The sequence below is a fragment of the Bubalus bubalis genome, chromosome 19, assembly GCF_019923935.1.
Source record: "Bubalus bubalis isolate 160015118507 breed Murrah chromosome 19, NDDB_SH_1, whole genome shotgun sequence".
NCBI lineage: Eukaryota > Metazoa > Chordata > Mammalia > Artiodactyla > Bovidae > Bubalus > Bubalus bubalis.
The window spans coordinates 35,863,933-35,884,237 of record NC_059175.1 but is presented as its reverse complement, the minus strand read 5'-3'; the positions used below and the strand labels follow the sequence as shown (position 1 = coordinate 35,884,237).

General features: G+C 43.6%; 1 protein-coding gene across 1 annotated transcript in view; it reads left to right on the top strand.

The window, feature by feature from the left end:
* The window catches only part of EGFLAM (EGF like, fibronectin type III and laminin G domains), a 195,209-nt gene that overhangs the window by 70,826 nt on the left and 104,078 nt on the right, over positions 1-20,305 (top strand). Inside the window, exons 4-6 of the mRNA XM_044932653.2 lie at positions 2,497-2,523; positions 10,811-10,928; positions 12,491-12,626. Coding sequence (XP_044788588.2) covers positions 2,497-2,523; positions 10,811-10,928; positions 12,491-12,626 — 281 coding nt within the window. The remainder of the gene's footprint in view (positions 1-2,496; positions 2,524-10,810; positions 10,929-12,490; positions 12,627-20,305) is intronic.

Sequence of the window (20,305 nt, the reverse complement as noted above, 5' to 3'; positions counted from 1 at the left end):
AGTACCCCTCAGTTGCCTCAGAAGCCCTCAGCCCCAGCTTCTGTGGTTCATTCTGTCCTAAGAGGGGGCAGTTGGGTTGTTGTTGCTGTTCAGTTGCTCAGTCATGTCCGACTCTGCAACCCCATGGACTGCAGCACGCCAGGCTTCCCTATCCTTTACTGGCTCCCAGAGTTTGCTCAAAGTCATGTCCATTGAGTCGATGATGCTATCTAACCACCTCATCTTCTGCCCCCACCTTCTCCTTTGGCCTTCAGTCTTTCCCAGCATCAGGGTCTTTTTCAATGAGTTGGCTCTTTCTATCAGGTAGCCAAAGTATTGGAATTTCAGCTTCAGCATCAGTCCTTCCAATGAATATTCAGAGTTGATTTCCTTTAGGATTGACAGATTTGATCTCCTTGCAGTCCAAGAGACTCTCAGGAGTCTTCTCCAACACCACAATTCGAAAGCATAAATTTTTTGGTACTCGGCCTTCTTTATTAATTCTCACATTCGTACGTGACTACTGGACAAAACCTTAGCTTTGACTGTACAAAACTGTCTGAAAAGTGATGTCTCTGTTTTTTAATAAACTTTCTAGGTTTGTCATAGCTTTCCTTCCAGGGAGCAAGTGTCTTTTAATTTTGTGGCTGCAGTCACCATCCAGTGATTTTGGAACCCAAGAAAATAAAATCTGCTGCTGTTTCCATTTTTTCTCCATCTATTTGCCATGAAGTTGTGGCACCAGATGTCACGATCTTAATTTTTTTCATATTGAATTTCAAGCCAGCTCTCCTCTTTCACTTTCATCAAGAGACTCTAGTTCCTCTTTGCTTTCTGTCATTAGAGTGGTATCATCTGCATATCTGAGATTGTTAATACTTCTCCTGGGAATCTTGATTCCAGCTTGTGATTCATCTAGCCTGGCATTTTACATGATTTACTCTGCATATAAGTTAAATAAACAGGATGACAATATGCAGCCTTGACATACTCCTTTCCCAGTTTTGAACCAGTCAATTGTTCCATGTCTATTGCTTCTTGACCTGCATACAGGTTTCTCAGGAGACAGGTAAGGTTGGACTGTTATTCCCATCTCTTTAAGAACTTTCCAAAATTTGTTGTGATCCACACATTCAAAGGCTTTATTCTTTCCATTAACTATACCTAAGTGTTAGAATATGCTACCAAATTGTAGTATTTGATTACCTTGCTGATTTCAACAAATGTTCACAGTTGCCACTCTGCCCAGGACAATATCACATATGGTTGCTGTTCTTGGGCAGCTTTTGGGGAAATCACATTTACACTGGGTCTCCCAGGTGGTGCTAGTGGTAAAGAACCCGCCTGCCAATGCAAGAGACATAAGAGACATGGATTCGATCCCTGTATAGGGAAGATCCCCTGGAGAATGAAATGCCAATACTACTCCAGTATTCTTGCCTGGAGAATCCCATGGACAGAGGAGCCTGCCGGGCCACAGTCCATTGGGTGACAAAGAGTAGGAAGACTGAAGTAACTTAGTACGTGTTCACACACCTTTACACTAGATAAAACGGTTAGAGCAATGTGAGACCAGATTTCATTCACATGCCACTTACCAGACAGACTGAGGTTTTGAAGATAGAGAGATTAGTATAGGAACAAGTGTTCAAGAGGTAAAATCTGGGACTGAGATTTGAAGCAGGGGCAGTTTCTGGAAAAGGCAAAGAAGACAGGGGACTTCAAATCATTTGAACCAAGGGACTGAACACTCAAGTGTGCATACACATTCTTGTGCTTGTGTGTTTGGGTGGGGTAGGGGGATTGCAGAATACACAGAGTGGAGAGAGGAAATGATGATTAGCGATAAAGACAATGAGTCAGGAAGGGGGAGGGAAGAGGTCTGGTATAGCAGAGTGGGCTGACATGCATTCAGATTCCTGTATGATAACAAACCCCCTGGGTGCCCCTACTGGGTCTCAGCTTCCTCATCAACAGAACAGGGATTTGAATAGGGTCTATATCATGGGTAGTGTGTCTGTGGTTCCCAGCCTGTGTACTATGGTACTCCAGGGCTCTACAGCAAACTCACAGGGGCTTTGTGAAATATTTGAATGTTGCACGGGAAATAGCAACATCTGTGTAAACTTCCACTACCAAATCTTTGGGGTATAACTATTGAATAAACGGAACTGTTAGGGAGTTTTTTCTGGATTGGTGGTGCTGCTAATCCAGTATTATTTTATCCTGAGAACAGAAAAAGTTTGGGACCCTCTGTACTCGCATCATCCTACAGCGTAAGGATGTTGTGGACATTAAACAAGGTCATGGTCATAGAACCCTCAGCACCACACCTGGCGCAGAATAAGAACTGAGTGAGGGTTCGAGAGAATTCGCATTGCCGAGGTGTGCGTTTGCTGCCCTTGACTGTACATGGCAGAAGGGCAGCCACACTACGGGTTCATTTTAGTTCCTCCAAGCTTTACTTTCCTCTCCTTTTCATATTGTTTGTTTTTTTTTTTTTTTTCTCCTCTCCAGGGACGATTGGATCATCAGATGATTTTTGTAAGTATGCTTCAAAAAGTTAAACCCTTGCCCCAACCTAGGAGTCAGGGGGTCTCTGTTCATCAAAGTGTCAATTTTTCCTGCATCTTCCTCATCGATTAAGGCCCACAGAGAGTGCTTGGTTCTAGGGGAAGCAGCAAAGGCTGGGCATACAGGTGAATTTTTAATCATTTAGAAAAAAATGGCTTATATTTCACCTGGAAGAGTAAAGTTAAAAGCAATATTTTTAAAGTTTGAAGTACTTTAAGTTCTGCTCCCAAAGTGAAAAAGATTGAAAAGGAGAGAAAGTATTTCAGCCAGCAATCCCTGTAGAAAGTGCTCCCCCACCTCCCCTTCTTCTTTCCTCACTTTCTCTAACAATTCTAGACCTTGTCAATGAGACCGGACTGGATATCTAAACCTGGTTGATTTGACTTTCTGGACTGATTGCCAAACAGAGGATTGGGTTGACAAATGGTTAGTCTGATTCAAATGAAGAATTGACCAAAATAACCTGGTGGTTGCCGCTGCTGCTGCTAAGTTGCTTCAGTCGTGTCCAACTCTGTGCAACCCCATAGACAGCAGCCCACCAGGCTCCCCCGTCCCTGGGATTCTCCAGGCAAGAACACTGGAGTGGGTTGCCATTTCCTTCTCCAATGCATGAAAGTGAAAAGTGAAAGTGAAGTTGCTCAGTCGTGTCCGACTCTTATCGACCCCCTGGACTGTAGCCCACCAGGCTCCTCCGTCCATGGGATTCTCCAGGCAAGAGTACTGGAGTGGGGTGCCATTGCCTTCTCCATAACCTGGGAGAGTAGGTGGAATTCTGATATTTTCTTTGATACTCTGCCTATGTAAAAGCTTCTGATTTGGTTAGCATTTGGTATCCACACTTTTTAATCCCATGGACAGAATAGCTTGGTGGTCCACAGTCCTGAGGGTTGCAAAGAGGTGGACACGACTGAAGCAACTTAGCACCCATGCACACACATCAGTTAAAAATTATTTGAATATATACCAGAGTACCAATATATGTATGTATTTGTAAATTATATATCTGCGACTCTACTAATATATTGTGTACATTCTAAAATCCTACCAAATTTTAAGTGAGGAGATAAAATAGAAAGTTCTTATGTTTTCTTTGGGTATTTCAGTAAATTTTTGTGTTGCTAACTAAGGGGGAATAAACTATCACCCTGCCGTGGATTTCACTGGTCTGGCTGACCCAGAATAGTGATGCTATTTGGGTCTTACCCAAGGTTAAGAGATAAAGCAGACAGGAATCATGGGACTTGCATCTAGTCCCAGCTCTGTCACTAGAACAGGGGTAACTGTGGGAAAGTCTCTGAGCCCCTGTAAACATCTCTTGACTGTAAAACAAAGGGGCTGGTTAGTAATGGTTTCCACCTGGGGGTTTCTTTGTTCCCTGTGGCATATGGAAACATCTGTGCATTCTAGTGATCAAGCCACAGGGATACTGACTGTCCTTCGATAAGGGTAGATCCATATAAGGGAGGTTTGTTCAGCCCCAAAGCCAATGCTGCCCTTCTTACAAAACCCTGAATGATACTCTTTCTGTGACCACTCGGGAAATGGAAATCCTTCCAACTCTTCCCCCAACTCTGGCCTGCCCTGCCCTGCCTTCCTTGGGACCTTTGAAAGAAGACTGTTTGGGAGATAACCCTTTTCTATTTCCCTGTGCCTCCCATCTATTGATGCTAAATAGTCCCAACTTCTATTAAGGCAACCAAAGCACAGATTTGACTTGTGAAGTCAAATGTGATGTTGAATCCAAGGTCACTAGCCACTAGTGAAGGTTATTTTAAAAGAATTATAAAATTTCCGTGTTGAAACCCTGGCCTAGAGAAGTTAAGTGGAATCCCTGAAACTGCACAGCTGTCTGGGTGCAGAGCCTGGGTCTCCTGGCCCCTAGTCCAGCGCTCTCCCACTTCATGCCTCCTCTCCGCTGTGCTTACTGGATGCCCTCCTGTAGGGACCACCTGACCAGACTAGTGAACAAGACAACATCCAACTTCATTTCTGGGAACAAATGACTTGGTTTTCCAGTAGTAGGAAAAAAATACAGCATGAATGGGGTTAAAGGTGAGATCTGATTCAGGGTCAGAGATTTAAGTTCAGAACCATTTAATACAGTTTCATCATTGGAGAGGGAACAGGGATTCAGTTAAGAATAGTCCTGTCTTTTCAGGGGCTCCTCTTACGTAGCTATCCAGGTTGTTTTTGTACATTGGGTCTAGTATGAAGTAGAATGAAAGTTTAGCGGTCCCCAAACCCAAGGGTTGGAGAAGGAAATGGCAACCCACTCCAGTACTCTTGCTTGGAGAATCCCATGGACGGAGGAGCCTGGGGGGCTACAGTCCACGGGGTCGCAAAGAGTCGGACACGACTGAGTGACTTCACTCACTCAAACCCAAGGGTAAAGGGTGGCACAAGGGTAAAGAATCCTCCCGCCAATGCAGGAGACGCAAGTTCAGTCCCTGGGTCAGGAAGATCCTCTAGAGGAGGGCATGGCAACCCACTCCAGTATTCTTGCCTGGAAAATTCCATGGACAGACAAGCCTGGTGGGCTATAGTTCACAGGATCGCAGAGTAGACACGACTGAGCACACAGAAGCATGAGACAAACACAAAATCCAGTTATTCTGCAGCAGTGCACCCATCTTTGCTCTCTCTCTAAGGAAAGGATGGGAGGGCCCAGAGGAGGCTGGAATTCATTCAGACTTCTACTCCAAGAAAGTAATTTCTTTTTCTTTGTTTTTCACTGTTGTGTGCAGAAAGAGGTCCAAGAGAGAAAAGTATTTTGACTCATTTTCAAACTTCCATAAGACAACAAAACACTTTGTTTTTCTACTTTGAAAAGGGTATATTTAGCATCTTATCTAGTTTGATGCAAGGCTGAAGTAGTTGCCATGAGACATTTAAGGACAGCAGTAGAAAGATTTGTGGGATTTTATGCAGCATTTTACTAAAGAATTCAAGGGTTATCACAAGTCATACTCTCTGAGGGATTCCATTTGGAAGGAGAGATGCACGAGGAAGAAGAGACGGTTAAAGCACTGACTCCAGCTTCTCTTTTAATAACCCCAGCTACGCAGTCCCCTTAACCTCACTCCCTTATGCTCACCTACCAGTCTGTCAGCTCAGGAAAAGACCAGAAAAGACTGGAAATAGTTTCTGGGAGGGTAACACTTCGCCTTTCAGAATATACCTGGGCTAAAGGTCATGCCAATAATTCCATGTCTAACAAAAAATTTAGTTGTTTTTTCATCCACATTAAGAACTTCTATTTCTGTAATTTCCCTTGATTTTTAATGATCACTTTTACATTTCTGATAACATAAATTTCCTTGTTTACAGATAAAATAATCTGATCTTCAGTGTTTATGTTATAAATTTTTGTTCATTTAAATATTATTTAATATTTTTCACTCATGTATTATCCAATTAGAACTTTGTCCATGGAGTCAAACAAAGCAGGGTTCCAATCCCCACTTTGCCACTTAATAAATATACAACCTTGAGCAAATCATTCACTTTTTCAGAATTCAGTTTTCTCCTCTGGAAATGAAAATAAGAGTGATACCTACCTCACAGGGCTGATGGAAGAATTAAATCAGGCTCTGTATGTTTCTGGAGCAGAGGAAACACTCAATAAATGGTAATTAATGGTGCTGTGTTTGGTATTGATGCATAGCTAATATCTGCAGTAGTCCATAAAACCGCATCACCACCCCCATACTTCATACAGGGTAATGACTTCACGGGAGGAAAGAATTCTAAAGCAAAAGCCTGTGAGGGCATTGGATTGGTTTGAAAGTGTATTTTTGCTTCTCTGGGGAAAACCTGGGAGTGGCGGTTGGGAGAGGAGCGAGACAGCGGTCTTGTTATACCTGCTGCCTCCAGCCTCTTCACCACCCAACTTGACGTGCCCCAGGAGACAGATGGTAGGACTGGGATGCACAGATGCAGAGAATTAGAGCAAGGGCGAGGGTGGGGCTGTGGGGCTGGGAAAACAGCACCATATGTTCAGCAAAGACCCTTCATGCAGTTACATGGAGGATGGAGTCGTTGGGGAGAGAAGGGACAGAAGACGGGAGACACACACCCGCCCCGGAGGCTGTAGAAATGGCCCAAGTAAGGATTCAAGGCAAATGAAAGGAGGGAGCAGGTCCAAAAGGCAGGTGGATGTGGCTGGGGACAGATTGATAAAAGGAAGTCAGCCTTGTCTCTGTATTACTAACTCCAGGTCTAGGGCAGAGATATAGAAGCTGATAATCCAGTCGGAGGGGTTATGAGGAGAAGCTGGTTCTTGATGAGGTAATCTGTTTATGTCAGACATCTTGGTTTCATTTCTTCCATTCATTCACTAGTTCATTTATTCATTCATCATAAAAGCATTGCTTGAAAATTTGCTCCATGTCTGGCAATGCTGTTCTAAGCTTTGGCATGCCAGAGGAATACGAACTTGTCTTGTGCCCTCAAGTGGGTGGGGAGAAGGTGACCAATGAGCAGTTACAGTCTAAGGTGAGTGGTGCTACATTGAGGTACACCAAGGGCACCAGGGAAGCATAGAGGAGGGACACCTACCCAGACTGGGGTCGGGGGGCCAGAGAAATGAGGTAATGTCTCAGTTGAACTGAGTCATGAAGGATGAGCCAGGCAGACATGGAGAGAAGGGCATTTCTCATAGAGGGGGCCACAGGTTCAAAGGCCCCGAGGCAAGGAATTGAATGGCATAAATTTGAGCCCTGCCAAGTTCTTCAGTGTGACTGGAATGCAGAATGTAAGGAAGGAAGGTGGCACGGGATGATGCTGGAAGAATAACCAGGGGGACGCAAAGATGGTATCATATTTGGGGTTTAAGAAAATTGTTCTAGCAGTGTGGAGTCCAGATTGGATGTGCAGAAAGTATTGGAAGCTGGGAGAGTCAGAGGCATTGCCGTCATTATGGGGACTTGGACTTAAATGGCTGTGAAGATGAAACTACATGGACAGATTCATGTGATATGAAAGAGTATTGGTACTCGATTGAATGATGGTTAGACAGCAGGGGTGAACAAGTGTTGAGAATTCCTGGTTTGGGTAATGAGGGAGAGAACACAACAGTTGAAGCAGCTTTTTGTTTTGTTTTTGGTGGTTGGAGGAGGAGTGATTAGGTGAGCTTTGGTTATGTTGAACTTGAGTTGCGTGGTTGTTGAGTAGAGAAGCTCAAGAGGCAGTCATAAACTCATGACTGGGGATGAAGAGGCAGCTTAGAGCTGGGGATGGAGGGAGATGTTGTTCGAAGGTGCCAGAAGCTAAGGGAGTAGTAGATGAGCTCACCTAAACAAGGCTACAGAGTGAGAGGAGATGGTGAGGGGTGAACTTCTGGGAAGGACCAGCACCGAAGGGGCCAGCAGAGAATGGGGAGTGGGCGAGGGATACTTGAAAAGAGACGAGGAGGAACAGACATGGTTTCCAAGGGAACCAAGAGATTTAAGAGGCAAGGGTGGGTCACAGTATTGAAAGCTGCAAAAAGTCGAGTAAAGATGGAGACATCCCCACTTGGTGGACCGCAGAGTTGTTGTGGCGACTTTGGTAGAAACATCTCAGTCGTTTGTAGTGAGGAGAGGCCAGATGGGAGCAGGGTGAGGAGGGAACAGGAGGTGAGTAAGTGGAGACAACTTCTTCAGGAGGGTTGTGTCTCTGGAGAGGTGACAGGGGCGCATGCATGGTGGCGAAGAATTGATTGCTTTGAAAATGAGAGTGACTTGAGCACAGTAATGAAGGATCTGGTAGTTAAGGGAGAGGTTGGAGATACAGGAGGAAGACAGGAGGGGAGACAGGTGGAACTCAGAGGTGAGGCAAGCCCAGGACCAGTGGTTCACAAACCTGGCTACCCATATTAGCATCGCCTGGAGAGCTTTAAACAGACTCAGGCCTGCCCACCCTCAAGTTCTGATTTAAGTGATTTGGAGTAGAATCTAGCATTGGTATTTTATTTTTAGATCTTTGAGTGTTTTTAAAATGCTTTCAGGGTTAACGGCTACTATAGTAAGTATTCAATAATTATTTGTTGAATCTTTTTAAAAAGTTTTGTTGATCAGTTGATTAGTTCTCCTTATCAACAATGACTATTTAGTCATTTGCAGGGGATGTTGTGAAGAAATATAAGACAGGATGGCTGCTCTCAAGTGGCTTGTAATCCCATGGAAGAAATAGTAAAAATTTTAATATATGAAAGTGCTAATTTAGTGGCGTAACAGTGGGGTAAGATTGAATCTGCGTGGTCAAGGGGATATTTGGGCCTCAGAGAAGTGGTAGGACCTAGATAAGTGGAGAAGAGGAGACGTTTCAGTGTCTAAGACAATAATCATTACAATCCTGTTGCTTGAGGACGGCCTTGGAACCAGTGACTTTACACACATTACCCCAAATGCTATAACTGTGCAAGATAGTTATCCATCATCCCCATTTACAGAGGAAGAAACTGATGCTCTGGGTATTTAATGTGAAGGCCACAGCTAACAATAAGTGTCAGAGTCAGGATTCAAGCCCAGGACTGATAGATTCCATGTGAGTATCATTTTCACTACAATGTGCTGAGACCAATGTGCCCTAGGCTCCCACTTATTATATAACACAGAAGACTCCAGTTGGGGTGTCCCTGGTGGCTCAGATGCTAAAGAATCTACCTGTAATGCAGGAGACTTGAGTTTGATCCCTGGGTCAGGAAGATCCTTTGGAAAAAGGATTGGCTACCCACTCCAGTATTCTTGCCTGGAGAGCTCCATGGACAGAGGAGCCTGGAGAGCTCCAGTCCAGAGCATCGCACAGTCAGACACGACTGAGCGACTAGCACACAAGCACACACAGGCCTCAAGATGGAGTGAGTCCACTTCAACTGGGGCTTCTTGGTCAAGGCTTCTGTGCAGGTGAAGTTCACACACACACATTCCTCATCCGTCCTCGTGGTTTTCAATGTGAAAATGTTAGTCACTCAGTTATGTCCAACTCTGCGACCCCATGGACTGAAGCCTGCAAGGAGCCTCTGTCCATGAGATTCTCCAGGCAAGAATCCTGGAGTGGGTAGCCATGCCCTTCTCCAGAGGATCTTCCCAACCCAGGGATCAAACCCAGGTGTCCAGCACTGCAGGCAGGTTCTTTTCCATCTGAGCCACCAGGGAAGACCCACCATGACCCACCAGCAGCATCACTTGGGAACTTCTTCGGAATGCAGATTCTTAGACTGCTTCCCAGACTTACTGAATCAGAAATCCTGGGGGCCCGGCTTAGCAATTTGTTTTAAGAAGCCCTCATGGTGATTCTGATGCAATTTGGGAACCAAAGTTTGAGTCCCTCCTTTATGGATGCAAATCAAGACCTCAGTTTGCTGTTGTGGCTAGTACCTGAGCATCGGTGAAATGCAAATGGAAAGAAAGGGCTGGAGGATTCCAACCCTGGAAAAGATCCTTACCTGAATTCCAGCAGCCTGCTGCTGCTGCTGCTAAGTCGCTTCAGTCATGTCTGACTCTATGCGACCCCATAGACGGAAGCCCACCAGGCTCCACCGTCCCTGGGATTCTCCAGGCAAGAACACTGGAGTGGGTTGCCATTTCCTTCTCCAATGCATGAAAGAGAAAAGTGAAAGGAAAGTCGCTCAGTCGTGTCCAACTCTCAGCGACCCCATGGACTGCAGCCCATCAGGCTCCTCCGTCCATGGGATTTTCCAGGCAAGAGTACTGGAATGGGGTGCCATTGCCTTCTCCAGCAGCCTAGTACTCTTATTGAAGAACTCAGATGTTAAGAGCAACAGCTGATAAGGTGAATGAGTCCTAGTTCTAGGACAGTGTATATATTCCAATAAAACATAATTCACTAGTCTTCGGAAATACGTCATGATGCTTTTCTCTTTGCAAATTAAAATACTTGGCCAATCCTAGAGAAAGCAAAGGACTTCCCAGGTAGCTCTAGTGCTAAAGAACCTGCCTCCGAATGCAGGAGACATAAGAGACGTAGGTTTGATCCCTGGGTCGAGAAGATCTTCTGGAGGAGGGCACAACAACCCACTGCAGTATTCTTGCCTGGAGAATCCCATGGACAGAGGAGCCTGGCGGGCTACAGTCCCTAGGGTTGCACCGAGTCAGACATGACTGAAATGACTTAGCACACATGCACACAGAGAAAGCAAAACAATCTCCCAAGCAAATTTCACAAGGGCCTCAAGATGCAGCCCTCATGGAAATTGTCTGGTTTGTCTCAAAGGAACTTCTGATCATTGATACATTTCATGTTTGGTCATCTACAGGAGGAAGTGATCGGAGATTTGAAACCAGGCACTGAATACCGCGTGAGCGTGGCAGCTTACAGCCAGACTGGCAAAGGGCGGCTTAGCTCTCCTCAGCATGTTACCACTTTGCCCCAAGGTAAAATGGGTCTGATTCATTAAGAATAAGAACTGTTATTTAGGGCTATTCAATCATTCCTCCATTCAGTATATACCAATGAGGATCGACTGTGCCAGGCCCTGTGCTACACTAGGCTCTGGGAATTCAGTGGTGAACAAAACAGGCACAGCCCCTGCCCTCTTAAAACTTAGCGGGATGGGTCAAGATATTATCTATTTAGTGTGTGGCCATAGATAATGACAAGTGTTTTCCAACATGATGTAAGATCTTCTTTTGTAAGATCCGATATAGAGGTGCAGTAAGAATTCCCTAAGGATGTAACTACTAAGTAGACATCTGATAAGTAAGTGGGAATTAAGAAGGTGAGGAAGAGGGGTGGAAAAAGAAATTTTACAGGCCAGGGAAATCTAACAAATGCTCACTGAGGTGGTGGTGCGGTGGGTACTGGGGGACACAGGTGGTCTGAAAGCATCGTCGCTCTCAGGAGCTCCCTGGGGAGGGAGAGGTGCATGGTTAGCGTGTAACTCGGTGTATCTGAGTCCACTCACGGCTCTGAAGCACTCAGAGGGAGCACTTCCTCACCCCAAGTCTTAGGAGGGTTTCAGAAAGAACCATATCTTTGGCCTGGCTTTTGAAATCTGCATAGGATTTTGCTAGGAAGAGGAGGCAGGAAAAATATTTCTGGCCGAAGCAACAGTGTAAAGCTGGCAGATGTGAAAGTCTGGATATGAAAATAGTAACGGCAGTGACCTTGGGGTGATAGAATCATCCTACATCTTCACACATGAGAGCTTTTCCAGATGTCCCACCATTGGTATGTATTCTGATGATGGGGGTGGGGGGAAGGGAGGAGGTCCACACACAGAAGAGTGGAAAGTAAGTGCCATTACATTAAGCATTTCATTTTCCTCATAAGTAAATATCAAGGGGCTTCCCTGATAGCTCAGTTAGTAAAGAATCCGCCTGCAGTGCAGGAGACCCCAGTTCAATTCCTGGGTTGAGAAGATCTGCTGGAGTAGGGATAGGCTACCCACTCCAGTATTCTTGGGCTTCCCTTGTGGCCCAGCTGATAAAGAAACTGCCTGCAATTCAGGAGACCTGGCTTCGATCCCTGGGTTGGGAAGATCCCCTGGAGAAGGGAAAGGCTACGTCCCTCCAGTATTCTGGCCTGGAGAATGTCAAGGACTGTATAGTCCTTGGGGTCGCAAAGAGTTGGACATGACTGAGTGGCTTTCACTTTCAAGTAAATATCAATTCCAACACGCGCACAGAGGTCTTAAAGGGTACACAGTACTGTGTGTCCTGGGGTCAATAGTCTGCACATAATTTAATTTAGTCGGATTTCCAGCCAGGGGGGCTTGGGGAGGAAGGGAAGATCAGCACTTATTGATAAACCTTATACAAATCCAGTGGAGAATCCAGTTATGATTTTTGGGTGTATGCTTATTTTGGTTTGGACTTTGAGAGGCTGTTCTGAACAGAAATGTTTAGGTTGTAGAAAGCACGTGTTTTTTGGATACATGAAACCTCTCCAACGGCAAAGACTGCAGCCAACTCCAGTTGTTTGCTGTCCTGCCTAGACTCCTGCCTGGCTCCAACAGCACCCCAGCAGCCGCACGTCACTGTGGTTTCTGATTCCGAGGTGGCCCTGTCTTGGAAACCTGGAGAGAGTGAAGGAAGCTCTCCTATTCAGTACTATTCTGTGGAATTCACCAGGTAAATATGTGTGTCATGTTCAGAAGCCAAATGTATTGACCTCAGGTATTCCAAACACCGTAGAAGTCTCCATTGCATGTGTGTTGAAGAGATGACAAAGGCTTGGAGGCTTGACTTGGGCCAACACCAGTCTCTAGCCTTCTTTGATGGTGGGTCATCTGGTAAACCTATCTATACTCACCTCTTCCCCATTTCCCTGCCTCAGTCAGACTGTCCTAGGCTCTGAAAACTCCCGAGGTACCACCGCCAACAAGTTTTTCAAGCTCACCACTGCATTTCAAGCTCAAAACGTAACTCCCTGGCTCTGAAATATTATGACTGAAGTGTATGTTTGATGGTGACTTTCTCGAGGGAGAGGGAAAAAAAAAAAAAAAACCTTTAAAAGCAACTGCAGGGCATTGTTTGCTTTACATCCATATTGCTGTGGGGCAAGTTTCTGGGTTTGGTTTCAGCTTTTTTCTCTCATCTACTTCTCCAGCTCTCATATTCAGCTCATCAGAGGGCAGAAGAGTGATTAGAAGTTCTTCTAAGAACTTACAGGTGTAAAAACATGGATTCTCAATGCTGCTGTGCAATTTTAAGCAAAGACAAAAACCAGAACACCCCAACCAACCAATGAGCAAAAGTAATTCCCCGTCTAGGACTCTTCCTTTGAGCTCTAGTTGCAGCTGAATTTTGAATGGAGCACCTAGCTAAGGAAAACAAAGTTTGTGGAGTTGGTGTTCTCTACATTAAAAGTGACAGGGTTCGTCTGAGGCCAGTTGCTTCATGGATTCATAAAGAGACTTATTTAGCACCTCATTCCCGAGGCTTTCTGAAGCTGGGACAAAGGATTCTGCCAAGATTTTATTAGCTCTGCTTCCGTTTCTTGACTTCCTAGCCTATTTTTTTGGTAGTAGAAAACAGATATTTGTTTCTTCAGAGAAGTCCTGCACTGAGTCTCTTTAAGGCTTGAGTACAGAGCTCATTTCAGGAGGGACTTATGGAACTGTAAGTGGCAGGAGCTTGAAAGATGAGACCATAATGTACTGGTCTTGTGACGGTCAAGTCCTGTGACAAATCTAAATTCGAGGAAGACGAACTCCGTGTCACATCAGCAGTCTGTCTCCATCCGTCTCTGTGCAGTGTTTCCCCCTTTATTGGCTTTATTTTCAGGCTCTTCCAATAGTGTGGCAAGATGGCCACCAGGCACTGAAAACTTGCTGTCTACTAGCCTGGCTCCGCACTGGAGAAGAGTGGGTCTTTCTCAGTGGACCCATGAGAGCCTTAGTGTTTATTCTAGTTGGCCAAGATCCGGTCCCAATCCTAGTGGCCAAGGAGAAAAGTATCCTAATTAGCCAGGTACTTAAATTCTGAGTTCTGGAACTAAGGACTGGTGGGTCACTCAGATCTGAAGTATATGAATTGAGGGTTCCTTAAGGTTGCATCCTTAAAGGAAAATTATGCAATTAATGGAAAAGGGAGGAACAGACGCTGGGAAAATCTAAAAATAAATAAAAGATGTTCTCAGCAAAGCTCCAGACCAATGCCCTTCATTGAAGATAATCTACAGTCCTGCTGTTGAACAGATTTGGTAGGCAAAGCCCAGAATGTGCCTGGAGTAGAAAGATTTTAAGCCTGGTTCAAATAGTAAAACTGCGACAACAGAAGTTCTTACAACTTAGCTTTCTCATCTGTAAAACTTAGAGTGAAACTTATAATTTCTAATTCACTTGCCCAACACAAGCAAAGCAAAATGTAATACTTTCAAATTTTGAAAAATGTGCAATGTTTTTCATAGTAGCCCAGCAGATCATCTCTGTAACTTCCAGCAAAAATGATGGCTATCATTTACTGTTTATTTTGTGGTAAAACTTGTGTTTTTTAAAAATTTAAGTCTGACATATTGGTAAAAGGTGAAAATCACAGTTTCTTGACCTGTATGTGGGCTTCCCAGGTGGTTTAGTGGTAAAGAATGTTTGATCCCTTGGTCGGGAAGATCCCCTGGAGAAGGAAATGGCAACCCACTCCAGTATGCTTGCCTGGGAAATCCCATGGACAGAGGAGCCTTGTGGGCTACAGCCCATGGGGTTGCAATAGAGTTGGACATGACTTAGGGACTAAACGACAACAACCTGTGCCAACAAATGAAAAGTAGAATATGAAGGATGGATTTAGAACCAGAGCTGGAAGGGAGTGCTTGCTGCCTCTTCTGCCACCAGCAGGGGGCACTGTGTAAGTCACTTCGCCTCCTTTAGCCACACACGATGGCTTCTACAGTTTGAAGTCTCCAAAAGGAGAATGTTTTAAGAGGACTTCGGTAAAAATAGACTTATTTGGAAGAGGGAATGAGAAAGTCAGGAGGGGGATGGAGGACATATGACTTGTGTTACAGAAGTCTCTTCTACAGGCAATGGGGTTTCTAAAGGGGTCTGACTCCATGGAGTTCTCTTTGGAGCACAGATTTACTCTTGAATTTGCTTATCAGAAAGACAGGAGCCATTTTTCCCTGGTAAAACAAACTTCCCACCCTTCCAGGCTTGGCTGGCCTGTGGATTAAGGAGGTAGGTCTAGGGATCCAAGGAGCAGTGACGTGAGCACAGTGTATGCTTTTTTTCTATGCTGGCCTTGAGAGGCGAGTTAGGCTCACAGGAAACTCTGTATTGCAGCTGCTGCTGAATCAGAACAAAGGCAGGTGACACAGACCCCAGAAGCATTGACTACGATGTCCTTATATGGGTGATAAGTAAATATGGGTGATAAATAAATATGGATGATAGCTTCTTCCCACCTTATAGTACATCATGAGGAGGACCAAGTAAATTCACATATGAGAAAGAACTTCGTAGATGTCAAAAAATCTAAACAAGTGTAAGGTATATATGGGTGTTATGTACCTACATTTAACACTTATAATTCTTCTCCAGCAAAAGATGCATCTTAACATTGAGAATGTTATTACCTCTAACATTTGAGGGACTCAGACCCCAAATTCTGTGTATAAATATTTTAAAGGTATATACCATTTTAACAAACTGTTAAATTTTTTTTTTTTTTATGTTTATCTTAACAAGTATGTCTTTACAATATCCTGGAAAGCTAGGTTCAAACTGAAGAGTTCCAAATGGAATATGATGGAATGGGGAAAGCTAGCTTCTGGTTCCAGCTCTTATACTAGGGACTCTGCTTCTGTTATCTCTTCCGAATACGTACTCTTAGTCAAGTTAGTTTATCTCAGAACCTCCATTTCCTCATCTGTAGTATTAAGCTAATGAGACCCTCATTGAAGAATTGTTGCTTATAGTCTTCAAAAAGTTTATTCATAGTAGACATTCTGTATCTGTTTCCTTTTCCCCATGCCACTATTTCCCCTTCACAAAGAAAGAAATTGGGACTCAGTTGCTTAAGTTGCTGTGCCAAGGTAAAATGACTGGTTAGGGACAAAATGAAAATTAAACTTCAGGTCTCCTGATTTCCAGCCCAGTGCTTTTTCCACAGAGCCCCACACCCTCTTTGCGTGTGTGATCCACCTTTGGAGAGGTAAGCGTGGACTCAGCCCGCCTGGAGCCCTGCTGGCTGAGGAAATGGGAAGCTTCATCTTAGGCTGCTGTTTGCTGTTATTGCAGAAAGAAAGCTCTCGCAGCTTGTTGTGCATTTAAAGTTTGGCTGCAAAATAAATCCCCACATTCATTTGTAAACATCTCAGACTCTATCCCATTTCAGTCGAGAGCCTGAGGATATGTGTTTAGAGAGAGCTTTCCTGGACTCTCAATCAGAAACTGCAGTTAGTGTGAGAGAGACTTTGGGGGTCTTCAGTTTTCTTTTTTCCCAGAGAGGTCTGTTTAATGCTTAACACTGAGGTTTTTTTGCCCAGATACCTCCTGTGTACAGAAACACCTGTGACAGGTCTCTAGTGAGCCAAAAAGTTTATTTTATACCCAAGAGGCAGGCTTTTGACAGCCCAAGGCTAAGAAATTGTAGAATCAGTGTATTGCCAGTGGTTATCCTCAGGTTTCACCTGAATGTGAAGTTCTTGCCTGAGTTCTATCACTGGAAGATGAGATTCCAGTCCTCTGTCTTGGTAGGCGCTTATCCATCAGTTGCGGTTCTTATTCAACAAGGATAATGATATCAAAGGCATGTTACAAAATAGACTAAAAATTTTCCAAGGAAATATTTAATTGGCTAATAAAAGATTAACCTGAAAAACTATAGATAGGCCACTGACTGCTTTTCTGCTAGTTTTGTTCATATTTGGACACTTCATGTATGTGTGATGCTCTGAAAGGGGGCTTCCCTGGTGGCTTGGACAGTAAAGAATCTACCTGCAATGCAGGAGACTTGGGTTCAATCCCTGGGTCTGGAAGATCCCCTGGAGAAAGGAATGGCAATCCAGTATTCTTGCCTGGAGAATTCCGTTTGGACATTTCATGTATTTGTGATGCTCTCTTAAGTTATGGGCTTTAGGACCAAGCAAAGTTTTGTTCCTCATCCGGCTTCTATCTCCTGTAAATTGGAGGACACCTACACATGAGCACCTTAAACAGACCCTCTCAGTATCAGAGATGAAGTTTGGTTTCTGACTCAGGCAGGATGAAGCTTTCAGATGAGAGTAATCTTCATAATCTCGCCCAAGGTTGCTCTGGGGGCTATTCATCAGCTTCCTTATTTACAGTAGATTTTAAATTTTTAATCAGTGTAGAAAATATTTGAAGAGGCAAATTCTAAGTAAGCCTGCAGGCTGTAACATATTTTGCAATGATTTTAAAACTTTTTCCTCCTGCTTTTCTAGAACAGAAAAACCATGCATTTGAGATAGGAAAGGTATTTTATTTCTAAAGCGATACTGAAAATTTCTTTGTGGGCAGCAATCTTAGTGTTCATTAAAATATGAACCAAGCATAAATATAGCTACCTATGTTTTGAAATATTTTGGCTATAAATATCTGAGAAACTTTCCTCATTCTGCCTAAGAATTTCCCTAGGGTAAGTGCTTTTCTCATAAGCAAAAAGCATATACTATGCTGGCAATGAAAATCCAAAGGCCTGGAAAAATAGTCCTTTGAAGTTTCAATTGAGGTAACATGTTCCATATATGCTATCTATCAAGTTGGTTAAAGGTAAAAATAGTTTTTATTTAACTTACCTATACAGTAAGTCCCCTACATATGAACCAGTTCTGTTCTGAGCGTGCGTTCGTAAATCCAGTCTTTTTCATGTCCAACAAAGTTAGCTTAGGTACCCAACTAACACAGTTGGCTTTATATTACTGTACTATAAGAGGTTTATAACATTTTTCACAAAAATAATATATAAAAAACAAATAAAAAATAGAGAAAACATTTTTAATCTTACAGTACAGTACCTAGAAAAGTACAGTCATACCTGCTACATCACCACTGCTTTTGTGCTTGCTTCTGGACATCCTGAGCTTGAAATAAAGATTCTGTAGTACTGTATCCTGTACAGTACCATGCAGTAAAGTACACAAAAACACAGCCACTTGTAGCGGATATATGCATGTGACACCAGACGTGTGAACTAACTTACATGATTGGCCATGCGAACCCATGTTCACATTTTGAAAGTTTACAACTTGTAGGTTTGTATGCAGGGGACTCATTATGTAGCTTTTTCTGTAGGTGTAACCTGATTGGTTAAAATTGCTTCAGAGCTTTGCACTGTCCACTGTTAGAAAGGGCAGATTAAAACTCTTTTCAGTAATTTTCAGTAAAAAGGCCACTAAGGCTAATTTTGAGTGCATGTGAAAGTTCAAAACATTTCTCTGTGTTTTAGGGACACAGGTCAAGAAATGATCTCTAAATCTCAACCCAAGACAGGAATACTAATAAATATGAAAGAGAAGTGCTGCCTCTCTTTTCTCTTTCATACCTTTCTGCCTAAATAATTCCCTGGTCCCTTGCAGATGCCTTCCCTAATAAGACTTGCAAAATTCATCTTCACGCAGAGCTGCTTTTAAACTAATTGTAATGTCTACATATTGGTTTTACTTGAGAATCTCAAGGTCATGCACACCTGGGTGGGTTTTGAAAATTATTTTACAAATTGATATTTTTGTCAAAAGTCATCATCTGTCGTTCCATCCCATCATCAATTTCCTCAGGCTATAAGTAGCAAGTGAATTTAATTAGTTTCTTCTTAGGCCCTGCAAAGACTGTTCCTGAAATGAAGATCAAGTTTGGGATTCAGAGTAGAAGCTGAACGGTTGATGGATTTTCCTTGAATAGTTTTAAGGGATGACATGGTGTGACTCATGGTCAAGGTCACCGACTTTGAAGGTTAAGGAAGTGTTCCATTCAGAACTGAGTCTTACAGTCCAGTATTTGGTATTATCTCTCGGGTTCAAGTTTGTCCACATGTGGAATCAGAAGACACAGTTCTGAGCTGGCCTCTGATCTTGGGGACAAGTGGCTTGATTCCAGTTTTAAGCTTTCTTACATGTGAAATAATGCTGAACAGTTTGACTTCTAACATCTGATGACTCTGATTTTCTGTCCTTGTGATCCTGCCTCCTCGTCCAACGCTAGTCTCCACCATTTTTAATCCATAAGATTTTAGTTAGATTACTTAACTTCTCCGTGCCTCAGATAGAAGAATGGAGATAATTTCCTTACCTCACAGAGTTGTTATGAGATTAAATGAGTTAATGCATACATCATGCACAGAACAGCACTTGTTATACAGTAAGTGCTCAATCAGTGCAAATGATTCTTAGTAAGGCTTTTATGATAGGTCTTTTCTGTTTTCCTTTATAGCCGTGTTCTTTCTTGTCTAGAGGTCTTTATGCTTGCTATCCTCTGCTAGGATGGTTCTTCCGCTTCTTTACCTAACTCTTGTTCATCCTTCAGTTCCTCTGCTTAAGTACCACTTCCTCTATGAAGCCTTGCCTGAATCCCTGCCCCCACCTCAGACTAGGTTAGGTATACCTGCAACATTTACTAGCAACACTTAGCACACTTGTTAATTACTTGGTCAGTGTCTGTCTTCCTTGCCAGGACATGCAGGTAACATCTTGACTTGCTCCGCTCTGGAATAAGATGCCTAGCATGGAGGAAATGTAGCACATTTCACACAGGTGCTGGGGAACCTTTGGACATAGGCAGTCATGGGACTGAATCCAGAGACTGTCAACAACTAGCTGCCACCTTAGCAAGATCCTTAACCCTCTGAACCTTACTTTCCTTGGCTGTAAAGTAGGGATGACAATTGTGGATACTTCAGGAGGGTTGTGAAGATAAATAGATGTCTACTTCCCAGGTGGTGCAGTGGTAAACGTATCTGCCTGCCAATGAAGGAGATGCAAGTTCGATCCCTGGGTAGGGAAGATCCCTTGGAGAAGGAAATGGCAACCCACTCCAGTATTCTTGCCTGGAGAATTCCATGGACAGAGCAGCCTGGCGGGCTACAGTCCACTGGGTCACAAGGAGTCAGACAAGACTGAGTGACTGAGCACGCACAATATTTAGAAGAGTGGCTTGTGGAAGAATGTTTTTAAATGTCAATTCTTTTCTTTGCCCTGAGCCACATGGAAACATATGGCCACGGTAGTCACAGGAGATTCACTGAATCCTTTAGCAATAATTTCCAAGGCCACAACAGTAACCAACATATATAGAAAAAAAAAAAAAAACAGACAAAACCCAAACTGGATCTGCATGCATGTCTCCTCTCCTTCCCCC